This window comes from Streptopelia decaocto (assembly GCF_964273445.1).
Source record: "Streptopelia decaocto genome assembly, chromosome: 11".
NCBI classification, from domain to species: domain Eukaryota; kingdom Metazoa; phylum Chordata; class Aves; order Columbiformes; family Columbidae; genus Streptopelia; species Streptopelia decaocto.
Window position 1 is genome coordinate 8360463 of NC_138666.1, and position 15602 is coordinate 8376064.

Sequence of the window (15602 nt, forward strand, 5' to 3'; positions counted from 1 at the left end):
GTGCTTTGTGCTCCTCTGACACAAGCCAAATCTGCTCAGCTAATGCTTTTACAGTCCAAAGAACCTATTTTATCTGATTATTTTTTGGTCACTTGAAATTAGCTTTTGAAACTGCTCTTACAAATGAGCCATCTGAACTGATAAGAATGTGAAAAATTAACTCAAGTGCCTTTCAAAGAAATACTGTGACAGCTGCTGCTGTGGAAGAAGTGAGTGTGCTGAGCCCAGAGCAGGAAGCCCCAAGATGACTTTAGCCCCTTTTTTGTGTCTAAACAGGAAATTGTGTGAGCACAGTTTAAGGAACAAGGCGGGGAGCTCTGAGATCTGAACTCTGCTCAACCCCAGAGATGCTGGGACAGAGTCTGCAGTCTTGGTTTTCAGCAGCTCAGAGGAAAAGACATGAAACAGGTTGTTTGTTATCTTAAACATCAGGATATGACCAGCGATTCAGCCCCTTGCCTATGTGCAACAAAAACAAAAAGAATGCAACAAGAATAGAAAAGGTGTTGGGTATAATTCTAGACCAGTGATAAGGAATAAGGAAAGCAGTTCTTTAACATGCTGTCTCTATGGTAACTGTGTAATAGGGCAGTCGCTGTATGTATTTGCTCACTGCTTTTTGCATTGCACAGGAAACACATTTTCCTATATGAACTCCAGCATACATTGATTTCGCTGACTAATCACTACTCAAAACACCAGAAAATGTGCAAAGAAATTGAATTATCTAATTTTAGATGTCAGTTTTGGACTTAGCCCCCAAAAGCTCTATTTTAACTAATCAGTTTTTTCGCAGTGGGAAAGCAAGGAGCAGGAGCAAAATATTCCCTCCAGTGAAGAAGTCTTGACTTCTGTGGGCAGGAAAAGAAATTCTTTTCTTTGTCTGTTCCTCAGCTGTGTCTACTTTTTCTTTCTTACGCCCACTGTGTCTCAAGCAGGGATTTAAGAAGGTATAGATTTTGTTTTTCTCAACAATGGTTTCTTCCTGGCAATATCCAAAGGCAGAATGTCTTCTGCTAGATCTATCTGCAGCTTCTCAGTAGGGTTGAGTCCATGGTGTGACAGGACCACATGACAATCTTTGAGGGAATGGATGGGATGGCCTTTCTTTAAAGCCATCTATAAAAGCCAGGCATTTATATCTGAGTTTTCACTGGATCTTTTTGAAATTCATGGGACTCGTCTGGACTTTCACAGTCTCCAGATCGGGCCCTAAGGGAAAAGTTTTAATCCTCAGTGCTTCAGCTCTTTTTCCTCATCCAAGCGTGGTATTTCACATCATTTCAGAGTGACAGATGTGGAAGGAGAGGGTGAGAATGAAATACAAGTAGATAAAAGCAGAGTGATACAGACAAAGCTGTAAGGGTGAAAGAAAGGAAATGGCTCAGGATGATGCCACATCTTTGGCTGTGGGCAACTTTTGGTGACAAAGTTAATGACCCAAGATATCTTTAGAATGACTAGGAAGGACTCTTCAGTCTAAAAATCTTGACATTGTCTTGTTGTGTGAGTATAAGACAATTGGCTGTGGGTAAAGCAGATCCCAGCATAAAGCCTCACCATATATAAATACTGTGTTTACTGTAAGGTAAATGAGATAAGCACTGGGTAACTCTGGTTCCATTAACTACTCCCCCTGTACAATTATCTACTTCAGGGCATTAACACAAAGTTTACTAGTGAACAAATGTGTGGCATGCCTTCAGCTCAAAGATAAAATACTAGAGACAGACAGCATCACTGTGGTGATGGTTGTTACCAGGAACCATTTAATGATGATGTAGTTCTGAAAATGGTATCTGTGAAAGTTTTCTTCTATACCACACTCAAAAGTGGCAGTGATGCTGTGGGTTTTTAACTGTATTTTTGTTATATTCCTCAGTATGCACTTCCCATTAAAGAAAGTCTCTCTTCTTTCTCAGTTCCTCTCAGAAACTTCTGCCTATCTCAGGCTGCCTGTGTCCTTTCAAGCCTCTGCTTACCCAGAGAAAGGGGCTTTATGCAACATGTATTCTGAGAAATCAAACATCTTTTATCTCTAAAGTTTCCCAAGACTGAAGCATAAACATAGCCCAAAAACAAAAATGAAAAGGAGCAAAACACGCGAATGCCAAGAAACAGAGTTCAAGGCAGATGGATTTGCAAGGGGGTTTCCTACTTTTCTTTCAATTTAAGTACCGGGAAACAAAACACAATTAACCTGCTTAATTTACTCATGTCCTGAAACCAGTAACAAAACCATTATTGAAGCCAATTGAAGTGACTGTATAATCTCCTCTTAGTTCCTAGAATATCTCTGGAAAATATCACAGCAGGCTCTGCTCTGGGTTCAGGGTGACTGCACAAACTACCAAGTCCTCCCCAAAAATCCCAGAGGTGCTTTCCTGGAGATACTAAACTATAAACTGCAATCATTCTGGTGCCTACTGCAAATAGTTTTAAGTACAAAATATTTCAAGGAATCAGTGGCCTCGGCTGGCTCTGGTATTCATAACTCACACATTTTTCCTAGTGACAAAGAGAAGTAAATGTGATTTTAAAATATTTTGGGTCAAATTCATCCATGTTTAATGCATCAGGGAATGATCTGGCCCATTCTGGGCATCTCTGACTGTTTAAAACAGCAGCTGTGTCTGTAACCAAGCAAAGAACAAGACTTATATAGTCAAGCATATATAATTAATGGATTTCACTGCACTAATGAAAATGCAATAGCTTTGTGGCTGTGATCTGCCATAAAACAATGAACTTTTACTGTGAATGGCTGCAGCTTGCTTTAGGTGTTAGACCGCAAGGAGTGGGAACATCAGCGTGGCTGGGGTGCTGATGAGACCAGATTTTTGCTGGTTTCCTCTCATCAGCAGCTTTGTGCTGTTTCCTCTTTCCAGTCCCAGGTCTTGTCCTTTCAACCCATGGCTCCATCCTCCACCCTGTTTTACTGACACTTCACCTTTCCACGGCAGAACTTTTTCAAGCTCTACTGCTGTGTCCTGCAGCAGCTTTTCCTCTCCAGCCACCCTGTGACTTCCCATCCCATCTTTCTTCAAATCTGGGGATTTAACATCGATTTCCCTTCTGATCCCTCGCTACACACATTTGTTTCCTGTACTTATCCCTGAAATGTTAGTCCCACTTCACTGTTCTCCTCTGCTTGCCTGACTGGTGAAGGGAGCCTGTCCAGGTGCTCAGGTCATATGCAAGATCTATCAAATCACAGCGGCTCAAAAAGGGCAGGTAAGGTCCACGCACTGGCTGAAACAGGAGGTTTAGTAAAACCTTTTTGACAAAAAACACAAGGCGGATAGCACAACAATGAAAGCAAGTGTTTATTTCACACTCTGAGCAGACTGAAAGCAAGAGGTGGAAGAGAGCCTAGTAAATTTAGCTAACGTTGATTCAGCTGATGACACCCCCTAGATCTGCTTTATCCTTTTGCAGTTTTCTCAGGCCATTGCCTCATCTTGGAATCCTCATAAAAAAAGACCCCAAAGAAACACAAACCACCCCAAAAAAATCCAAAACATGGTTCATCCGTCTGTACATTTTAGTCCGTGCTGAGCCATCCTGGAGGACATGTAGCTCCAGGAACCCCTGATGTGTTTCAGGTACTGACTGAACAGCTGGAACTGGTAAGAACAAGCTGGAAATGTTCAGCTGAAATGCTCATTAACAAGTGTTTGGCAGAATTATGAGCATGCATTCTCTGAAGTCAGTGATAAATGCCAAGAAAATCTGAAGTTCTAGGACTGTCCTTTAAAGCACTTACAATGACCACATCACAATGTACAATTAAATCAGGTATTTTAGCAAATACATATTTTTTATATATATATTTTTTAAGTAGATGCTGTAAAATGTAAATTAAATTTACCAATTCCTCTCCCATTTTATGCCTACAAAGGGATTTTTAAGTTCATAAACACACCATGATGTACCCAAGACACCCTATATCTCCACTGATATGCAGCTAACTCAGATGAAACACAGAAAGCCCTTAAGAGTGCACATAACAGCAATTGCTCATTTAAGGTATCAGACCAAGAATAGTATCTATTTGAAACACCAAGAAGAATTTAGGTCAGGAGAACATAATTACTCAAGTTGGAGTTTGTCCAGGTTACCTGGATTACTACTGCTAAAAAAAGCAGAACAGGACCATCAATGAGCATAAGTGATTAGGATCTGTGTTTAGCAAAAGCTTTTAAATATACTAATGTGAATTAAGCATCTAATTCCAACAACTTTTGGTATGAGTTGTGCCTCTATTTCATTAAAATCTCCCCTTTACACTGTGGCATTCAGCTGCTGCTTTCTAGCTAGTCACAGCAGTAAACGTTATTTGTTTTCCCCTAAAGTTTAAATGCAAAAAATGTACATATCAAGGACTTCCACATTATATAAATTTAAAAGAAATACTAAATGCTAACCAACTGACAGCTAAATAACTTTTTGCATTTTAGTTTCGGGATCTCTGTGGTCTCAGTCCTGCAAGGAACATCCAGATTGAACAGGATTAAGGATTCTCCTTCCTATCAGCCCTAAATTGGTATCTCCAGCTCTAAACCTATTAGAAAGTCAATCAGTTTCCCCAAACCTACTGCAATATGCATCTGTAAAGCACGATATATTTCCAAATGTAGGTTAGGAGGGTAAATTGGATAGCAGCCTTTGCACAATGGGTGATTTGTAGAACATCCTTGGGCACGTTTCTTGTCCATGCTCATGCCAGCTCGGGCAGGGTGACCTGCTTTATTAGAACTTGTCACAAACCAACACTCCTCTCTGCCTTCCACACACTTAGATTTCAAGGAAATTAAAAATAACAAAGCTCTCCATCTTAACAATAGTTTTACTGCCAAAGGAAACAGAGGCAGACCCGGGCATGTTCAGGGCTGAATAATTCCTGACAATTTTCATTTCTGTGCTGGCCTGTCCCTTGCAGACCTATTTGCTATATTTGCTGACTCACAAATCCTTCCATGTGGCAGACTTAAAAGACTTTATTATAAATACACTAATAATCTGAGCTGTCGCTACTCCTAGTTGCTAAGCTCCTGCTTGAGGCACTGGTAATAATGAGGTCTTATACTTCTCTGTTTTCCATGAGGGAGAGCTGAACTGAATGGATTTTTATTGTCGGGCATCTGTAGGATTCTACAGCTACTTATTCCTATTTCCACTTTTTTGGGGGAAGGGATGGATTGCCTTGATTTTTTGCATGCAGACAGGGGGAAAAAAAAAAGGCAGCGAATGCTTCCTCCTTTGTCTGTGTGAATTGTGTTATTCAGTAAGAACTGTTGCAGTTATTTATTCTGTTGTACTTAACACAAAGGCCCAGGAAACATGTATCTGTGACTCTGCAGCTTCTCAAAGAGCAGAGCAGTCATTCCTCCATCCCTTTTACCATGAGCAATGAGAACAGGAGTGTACAAGCTGCTTTGTGTCCTGGAGAGAGTCCGCGATTCAGTTCAGGAAGGCGGCCACGATGGAGCTTTGCCATGAACAGGGGAAAAGGAAATCACGCTGAGCCTCTCGCTAGAAAAGTTCATTACCCACTGAAGTTCATTACCAACTGTTCCACCCCTCAGCCTTCCTCCGCTCCTTCCAGCTCCTTAGCCTGGCAGAGCAGAATAGCTCCCCATTCATATTTTTATTCTGTGATGCTAATCAAGTAAGCTAATTATATGTATGCCACGGTTGACACTGGCAGGAATCATGAAATTAGAACCACCCCCTCACATGGCTCTTCTGTTCAGACCCAGGGTATTATTAATCCCCTAACACCAATTCAGTTTAATTCTGTTCTTAAAGTCATGGCAAACACATGTGCAGATTAGACTTTTGCCCATAATTTGCACATACACCTGAGTTTTGAGCATTACTCCCTAGACATCCCTTTGGGAAAATTGGTCAAAATCCAACGATAAAATATTTTTCCGCTACAAAGAACTGTTTCTACAAAACCACCACGTTCTTTGAGAACATGTTGATTTTCATGTGTTAGCATGTAAAAAAAGTCCCCAAAACATGAAATACTTTGATGTGGTTAAATTATTCTGCTTTGGCTTTATGCCCAGGAAATATTTTGGGGTTCTGCACATGTAGTTCTCTTGCACATTTTCATTCAGAATTAACAGGATTGATACTATAATTATCACTAGATCGCAATGTCCTGCAAACATTTGCTGTGTTGTGTGCTTGATACAGAGAGTGGGTAATCACTCTCGAACTATTTCTGGTGGGGGAGTCTTCATGCTGCACCAGTCATTTCACATGCATTGCAATTTATTCATTGTCAGAAATATAATTTAAGAGACTATAGCTCCTCAGACCTGGTATCAAAACAAAAAGGAGATCTTCCCACAGAAGGCATCAAAGGCAATACTGAATCAACATAATTATTTAACAAGTATATTCATAAAACACAATCATATAAGATTGTATGATTAAATACTCAGACAATAACGATATAACCCCTCACACCACATTCACCTTCTTTAAGTATTTAGCAATTCCTCAGACTGTTCCTATTCACTTTTGGCCATGCTGATCTGCTACTTTTGTTTAAAAAGAAAATAATCTGAGATCTCTCTCATTATATCAAGTAAGAAAGAGACAATCAAAGCCAGATTTGTCTGGACGCTCACTGAGACATGTTCTTTAGAGACCTGAAAAAGCCTTTTTGGCTGAATTTTCTTATTTCCTGTTTCAACTGCTGTGATCCAGGAAACCCCCCCACCCACACAGCTGGTCCTCCATTCAGCCAAAGGATGCAAGTGCAAATGTGTTGATCTGCAAGTTGCGCACAGCACAAGCATTTGTGTAAAACCTTGGATGGACTTGGAGACAATTGTTACAGCAAACAGTCAGAATCAGCTGAGATACATCAGGGAAATTCCGGTTGACACCTATAAAGGTCCTCCAGTTTCTGTCAACTGGTAATTTTGTGGTAAATTCTAGGCAGGTAACAGAGGGTGAATTGTGTAACCACGGAGCCACTGATAACATCCAGTGTGACTCAGAACAAATAAAGGAGTTTTTCTCAGAAGCAGAGAAAATATTAGTTGTGTCGGAATTCCCTCCATTCACCAGGGACAAGGACATGAAGGTCAGTGGGTTGAACGGAATCGCTTTTCATATTTCAGTTTGGGTGAGGAAGATGGTTCTGAAGTGCATTCAGCATATAGAGAATAAAATATGATGAGCCCCGAGCTATTCTGCTACACTGTGAGCAAAGGAATTCCCCAGATCTCCTGTTCATCACAAAGCTTATTGGATGGACAGAGCTTTGTGTAAACCTGTTATTTGCATAAGTAGGATAAGGATAGAAAAAGTACAGGTGTGATTATGCCACTGTAAACAAGCATCCAAGATGGGGCCAAGCAAGCAGCTAGAGCGACAAAACCATCACAGTCCAAGAAGTAGCCAAATTCCCACCCATGGAAGCTCACAGTACTAAGATAAGGCTAGGGGTGTGCATGTAGCTAATGAGTAGTTCCTTCTGCAATGAAGTCAATAACCTTTTGGAGCAGGGTGTAAGGAACAGATGAAGCAAAAACCTCTTACATCACTCCTGCAGTCTCTTGCATCTCTCCTCCCAGGGCCCTAACGTTTTGGCACACAGAAAATGCACCAAAGCTTTTCTGGCTGTAGTAAGGGAGGTTGTTTCCAAACAGAGCAACAACACCAGTGCTTAGAGACCTCACCCCTCCAAGATATTATGGAACTGAAAAGAGCCTCTGGACTGGGCAATGTCATAGCAAGGGTCCTGTTCTTAATCTGAGTAAATGGAAAACAAACACCTGATATTCCCACTGACTCCAATAGCAGCTGTGTTTGCTCAGCATCACCAAGCTGGGGAAACAAAGAGCTTGGAGTACACAAAGGGTCCATGGTAAAGCTGCTATAGGCCCATCTGCTCAGAAGCAATTCCTGTGATGAGGAAAAATCAGAAAGACTGAGAGGAAGAGAGAAAAGCCCTTAAAGTGTGAGCCTTTATGAGTTTTAGTATGAATCCTTCAGTTTGTGACTGGGGTTGCCATAGCAATCCTGAGCCTTTCTGAATAAAGGTAGATCTGAAGCAAAATACAAGTGGGCAGCATCTGTGCCCTCTCTGGTGCCTGGACACATTCAGATCAGCCCTCCTGCCGCTGCCTGGGCACAGCAACCACCTGCAACGTCACATTACAAACTCTGGGTAAGGATTAGTACAATTAATTAGCACAAATAAAAAGTGCCTTTTAAACACAAACTCTCATTTCAAAGCCTGTTCCCAAGGCCTGCCGAGCCACCTTTTTACTTTGGAGAGGGCCAGGAATATAGGTTGCTGGGCACAGGCAGACAGCAAAGCTGGGCCTTTAGAGCAGGTTTGCAGGGTCTCATGGAATGGTCTGGCTGGGTACACTCAGCACAGCAAACTTGGGATTGAGACCCTTACATACACATACACACACACAGAAAGCTTGAAGTTACCTTCAGAGAGCTGGATGGGGGGAAAACAAACAAACATGCACAAACAAAAAACTGAACTGCTCCCTCCTGTCCCACAAGACACCAAGGTTACTTCTGCAAGGTGCTTAGAACACCCATTTACTTGCTAGAGCACACCTGGAATCCCAAAGGAGATCTTTACCTCCCAGGATATATGGAGAGCAAGCACATAATCCTACAGGCAGTTGCTGTTGTGCCACATACAAAAGAAAGCCTCGAGTTCTGCACTGTTATAAATAAGAAAGAAATCCCATAGCAACTTTTCTTCTGCAACTTGCAAACAAACTTCTACAGCAGGGAGAAGGAGGACATGGGAGGCGGGTGTAAAACCACAGCCGTGACACTTCGCTCTCTGGGGTATTTGTGTTTTGCTCGCATTTCTTGGCTTCTGACTTCTTTGTTATTTGTATGGGAGCTGAAGCCAACACCTCTGCAAGTCCTTCTGATCACTAGAGAAAGCGCTAGCAGCTACAGTTCCAGCTCAGCACCAAAAAGAAGCAGCTGCATATTCAATCAAAAATATAAAAGGTCAAAGCAGCCAGTTCCACAGAGCTGTGATGCCCACTGGGATTAGGAGGAAGGATTTACAAGACAGCTGGTATAGACCCATTCCTCTCAGACAGGTTCTTTAGTAGGCTGAGACCTGGCATTTGTTAACACAGCCTTGTACATCCCAGGGGTTACACATTCTCTAAAAAAAGCTGAAATGGAGATGCAGGAATAGCCAGGTTATCCCAGTGCCTTTGGAGGGCTTTGCAATGCAGCTGCTTTTGGTGCATTTGTTAATTTATGTTAACGGCCCAGGATGGCAAGCACATTGACTTGTTTCTTCTCAAACAGGGTTTTTGCATCCAATTTAGACAGTCTGTTTTAGGTGATTCTCAACTCTGTGCTATCTGGAGAGGTTTTCCAGAGAACACATTTCCAAAGACATTCTGAGGAACTCCTGGGAGTTTAGTGACATCGCAGTAACAGTAAGATATTGGGTAAAACAGCTGCAAGAACCAACTAAGCGTGATCTAGAAGCATCTCTTTCATTGTACCAGAAGCAGCATATATCTGGATAAGCTAAGCAAAGGAAAATAACAGGGTATAACAGAGGGGAAAACAACCAAAGACCCCATCAAACAAACTACAAGAAAAAAAATACCACAACCAAATTTTTTTGTACAAAGTAGATTTTCAGCCTAACCAGTTCCGCAATTCAGGACACTGATCAGTCAACCAGAGTTGCATAAGCTGGCATTACCACTAAGACAAAAACACATTCCAAACTTGCTCTCTGGTCTTTAGCTGGTTACTAAATCTTTGACCCATCACAAGTCATGACAGGCCTCAAAGGGTCTGTGTCACAGCCATTCTTCAATTTGGTACTCAATTTGTAAAAGAGCAACAGGATTTGAGATATAAACATCAAACAGGCAAACTACAATTGCTGTGAAAACTCAGTGCACCCTGGAACTGGATTTTGTCTCTTTGTTCATCAAGTACTTGGGAAGTACCATTCTCAGTGAAAATGCCAGAACTTGTAGTGATGCTCAGAAGGGGAAAGAGCTCATCTCCATTAGCCAAAACTCCACCATAATCTTCCTTGAGGAGTCAGCATGGAGTGGCCATTCAGGAGAAGCTGCAAAAGAGCGATGCTGAGACTAGAACTTCTCATAACACTTGAGACAACACCAATCTTTTACATGGACTGCAGAATATGTTTTCTTCTATAGATTCACATGCATTTTTATTCTGTTACCATAGAGTTTACCCACTTTTGACTCTAAAGCCAAATAGCCTGTGTTGCTAAACACCCAGCTACAATAACAGTCTTTTTAAAAGGAGCTCTTGTTTAATGTTAAATCTGGTGTAGTGGCTTTTTAATAACCCCCTAGATTCAGAATGCTTTGTGTTCCTGTGTACTCTGGAAGGGCGGTTATTGTGCACATTATAGTGGGCACTGCGTTAAACATCTGCTGTGTGAAATCCTCAAACTCTCCAGCTGAGCAAATTGCTGGGTGGTGTTGGGACTGTGCTTGGTGCTCTGGTCATTTACTTGACTGAAAAAAAAATAAAATGCACCTCTCCTGCAAGCCTTAACAAGGGACTCCTGTGCACACCAGCTGTCAGGATGGGAAAAGCACTGTAATTGGAGTGATTAAAAGCTCACAATGGCAGCAGACTTGCCTCTCCATTTAAGGTGGAATGAAGCTGTCTTCTCATAGTGACATGGCTGCTCTTGTAAAACCTGCAAAATTGTACCAGTCATCTTTGCACCAGTATTTTTAATCCTGCAAAGCTCCCCCCTCCGCCCCAGCACCTACATAAACAGTTCCAATATATATATAGGGGACCTGAAGCATAAAGGGTCTGCTGACCTCCAAGCTGTGCTATGGATCTGCATTTTAAAGAGATCCTATACTTTATATTATTACAATAGTGGCAATTTTGGTACCTAATCAGTGAGGTGAACACAGGAGGGCTTTTATTTATTATTACAAACAGTGCAGGAGCAGTGGTTTGGGAAGGAGAAATCACCACATGTATTTGATAGGACTCAATAAGATCTCAGAGGTAATGATCCAGAATCTCAGTAGAAATTGGTGCCATCCAGAGCAATGGAACTACAGTTGATTTGAGTTCACTACACCAGTGGGCTTTTGCAAACAAATCTGCCTTTTTGTCCCTCAAAGAGTTGAGCCAAACAGTGTAAGTGTGCAGTATATCTGAATATTATCTAGGTTTTCCAGAAAATAGTTTCTCCTCTCCCAGCAGAAATGAGACCTTGAGGAAAAGCAAACAGCGCTGTCCTCTATCTCCAAATGCCTTCTCTCTATGCACATTTCGTACTGGATAAAAATAGCTTTAAAGCCTGGGTTAAGTAAGCTTCTTATATTTAAAAAAACACTGTTTGAAGTGGACAAAGGAGACACAACTGAGACACCCTATAAAGGCCTTTGGTTTCTGTGTCTGCAACTTGAAAAGACATCCTGGTATCATTTTATGTGTCCAAGAGGGAACTAACAAACATTGAGGCACTGATTGCAAAAAGCAGAGTAAGCACAAACACAGAGATGTGTGGAAACCAGGAGCAGCTGTTTAGTTCTCCTGTCTACAGTTATCTCTCAAGATCAGACTAAGTTCCTTTTCAAGACTAACTGGAAGCCATGAAAAAAACAAATTCACAGGGAAAAGACGAATCTATTTTGCATACCTCAGAAATACATCACAAAAAGATAGTAAACGTAAACGTACGAGCTGGTGAAGATCTTGGCTACAGAAGAATCATCTGCAATCAGGCCACATACTTTTGAAACTCACAAATACTAAACTGTTTTTAGAGACACATGCTTTGCTTATTTCTGTTGTAATCATTTCTCAGATATAGTTGAAAGGAGAGTAAAGCAAAGTCAGAGAACAGGATATGAGATTGCTTGGTGAATTTTTAAACTGTAGTGCATAAAGCACTAGAGGTCTGTAGATTACTCTGAAGGGACTGAGAAGGGAACTAAGAAAAGCAAGCTCATTGTCTTGCTAAATTTATTAAACAAGGCTCCACAAACAGAACAGAGGTTGTGAAAAAAAAAAAAAAATACATAAAAAGCTAAGCAAGATATTCAGAGACATGATTCTATCACCCGGTTCTACTAGCCTTCTCCTAGCTGGCTACAACATCTCTGGCAAGCTTGTTTGCTTCAATATGCCTCAGTTTCTCCTCCAACACTCCTCCCTGCCTCCCAAAAGAAAAAAGTCAGAAAGCTAATCATCTCTTGCTATTATCCACACTAATATCATCTTGGAGGATTATGACCCAAGTCCTGAAAACTTATCTTTACAGGACGAGAAACTAAAGCATCTTTATTCTTGTCAATTATTACTATTCCCCTAAGAACCATTTTGACTGAGCCCAGAGTTTCTGTGAGAATTTCCAAGGTAGGAGCAGGACAGGCAGCAAGCTGATGGAGGGGGTCTCATAACCACCCCAGAACAAGCCATTCTCACACCCGAACCAGTGCCTTTTGTGATGGGGTCCAGCTTAAAAGTGGAGATTTCTGTTGGATCCCTCATGACATCCACTGAATTTGAGGTACTACAGCTTGTGGAGGCCACGCTGCACCACTGACCATGAAGACTAAGTCTACAAAGGAGAGGATAAGTAGGAAATAGTAGCCAGAATTACACTGACATTTGTTTGTTTCCTACATTAGAATCTGGAAAAAATTATTTCATATTAGCAGATAACATCTTGAAAGTATAGAAGTACAAGAAGCAAAGAGCAAATACTGTATAGAAACATGAGAATGAGACAGGAATTGTTATTGGACAATGAAAGAACTTGCTTGGTGCAGAAACTGTTCTCAAAGGACGGCAGAAGGGAATCACTGCCTCAAAACCAGGGTTTTATGAGACAGATTTAAAACCTTCAAGGGAGCAAGTCTCTGTTTGTGGTACTACAGAAGCCCCAAGTCAGATCCATAACCCACTGAGTCCAATACGCACCAAGTATCCCGGTGCAACAGTGCAAACTGAGAGTCCCTTACCAAACTTAAAGCACAAGTCAACCCACAATAAAGTCACACAGTCTATTTCTGAGAAGAGATGCTCCCAGACTCCTCTCCCAGCATCACACACACTTGGCATTGCTACAAATTGGGTCAGAGCCCAAAAGAGCAGGAAGGTAGATGAAAATAAGGTGGGTGGACAGAGTTCACACATCCTCTCTCCACAAAATAGAAATTGCTTCTCTAGACAGAGCTGCACCTTCCTACCAAACAGACCTTGTTAGACTGATCTCAGGGTTGTGCTTCCTTTTTGTGACTGGCCTCTTAGCCAGACATTAACAAAGCTTTCAGACCAGCTGCAGTATTTTTTCCCCTGGTCAGTACAAAAAGCTCAGCCAACATCACAAACACATTCCTCAGACTGGATTTAGGTGGCTAAAGACTTCACGACACATCACCAGCTCATGGTAATATCACCCTTTTCTTCCTCATAGGTGCCCAAGAGGCCTCAATGTGAACCCACCAGGAACCTGATCTGGCTTTAAAATCAGGTGATTTTTAAGCTGGATCAGTTCCCTGATCCACTTTGCTGTATAACGAGTTCCTTCAACAAAACTGAGCATAGGACAAAAGCAGGAACAAGTGAAAATGGAAGAAGGAATTAGAAGGGCAGGAATACAGTAATCTGGCATTACCACTGAATAAAGCCATTCAAGTAATAAAATCACTACAGAAATAACATTACTGTGCCTTAGGCAGAATTTGGTATTAACACTGATGATGGGTAGTTGTGGAAAGCTGCTTGTGCCCTCAGCCTCAGAAGATTTCATCTTGAGAGTGCTACCAAAGCACCAGAGCAAGCACATGCAGACAATTCTTTCTCAACAGGACAACATTTAGAACATCTTAAAACATATACATAAAGCCCCCTAACTAAGATTTTTCCATCCCAGCCTAATCAAAAGGTGTGTGTTAGCTCTTAAAACTCTCAGGTAGGGATTTCAGAGATTCCTCCTCTTTCTGCTAAAGAGTTTAATGAGGAAATATCTTAGAATTGCTGGAAAAGTAGAGGCCTCCTGTGCCTGTTCAGTTATGAGTCACTGGCCAAGTCTGCCAGTGTGTTAGTACATGGAAAGGGATTTCTGGTCCTGTCATGCAGTCCCAGAGCAGATAATAAAGAATTCTGGGTAATTTAACAACATACCTTAATAAGCCAGAAGTCAGCAGTGCAAAACTGTCAAAACTGTAGATCTTCCTTGAACTTTCTCTAGAACTTGCCATGGGAGATCTTGCCAGCATGGAAGAATCCTTTGAAGAAAAGGAACCAATGTGTGAGTCACTTAAGAATCTTTCATTTTAAACAAAGGACTGAATTACTCACACACTCTAGTGGGGACAGGTATTGGGCTAAAAACCATAGCTCTGCTGCTTCAGTACATTATTATCTCAGAAGACAATTTATTCCTGTTGTCCAGGGAGGCTGGAAACTGCTAGCAAGCTGGTTCTCAGCTTAGAAAGTTTTATCTTGAGAGTTGTCACATAGCTGCTTTCTTTTTGCATAAGTGTTTTACTAGAGATAATTGGAGAAAGCAAATATCCAACCTTGGTTTTTACCAAGTTATACATTTAAATGCATAACTAAGAACACACTGGGTATTAGCTAATTCCACAAGCAATCCAATCAAGAAATCTAAATACTAAGAGAGATTCAATAAACTGCCACACCGTCAGTTTATACACCCATTACTCCCAATGAGCACAGCCTACGAGCAAGCTGGGATTTATTTATTCCAGAAATTTATGAAAAATTTCTAACAACAAATCCATCTGAGAATTCTGCAATTTGTCAGCAAACAAAGGAAGTGGCAGAATTTCTCATATAAATTAGTTTTAATGAATTATTCACCAAAGCTTCCTGCATAATGAAGCAGAGAACAATTCTACATTGACAGACAGAACTAGGATAACACTCCAAGAAATATTTTTCATATTTTGTTTCTACAAAATGACAAACACCAGGAACATTCGTATTTGCAGCCTTCATTGTTGCCTTTAGCATCACCATGACCCAAAGCAGGTTTAACATACAGCATACGATGAAATATTTAGTGACATAGCATCTTATCACGATTTTTTACTTTCTCTTAATAAAGCAAAAAGAGGTTCTTATAAATTTAAATACAAATTGCAACAGAATGTCTCCAAAATCTTTAAAAGACATTGTCACAAGCTACTTTCCTTCTAGCAGCCTTACCCCAGGGCCTGCCTAAAGCAAATCAATCCCTCTCCATCCTCACCATTTCCTTTTAAGCAATAGCTGGAAACAGCCCCATCTGCTTTAAAAATCAACGAGCAGCAGCTGGTGATCAGTCCCCTATATAGAAGTCTGTGAGACTTAAGGATATTGTCCTGAGCAACTCAGTCAAAATTAATTATAACCTAGATGGAATTAATTAGAGGCTATCTTTATTTCATCTCCAGTGTTGTGCAGACAATTGTTTAGCTGCTCCTCACGTGGCTTGGTAATTACAGGAAGATGAAACCACTTAAAATGAAATGTCCGGAAGGGGCTTTGATTTAGATTTACAAGAGTGTGTTTGTGGAGGTGGGGAAAGAATTCTG

General features: G+C 41.1%; 1 protein-coding gene across 6 annotated transcripts in view; it reads right to left on the bottom strand.

The window, feature by feature from the left end:
• Positions 1–15602, bottom strand: part of KLHL36 (kelch like family member 36) — a 107629-nt gene that overhangs the window by 64110 nt on the left and 27917 nt on the right. For all 6 annotated transcript variants that reach the window (XR_014185173.1, XM_082063164.1, XM_082063156.1 and 3 more), the window contains one exon: positions 14185–14288. Coding sequence is in view for 5 of the 6 variants with exons in the window: in XM_082063164.1 (XP_081919290.1) it covers positions 14185–14288 (104 nt within the window). In the remaining variant the exon portion in view is untranslated. The remainder of the gene's footprint in view (positions 1–14184; positions 14289–15602) is intronic.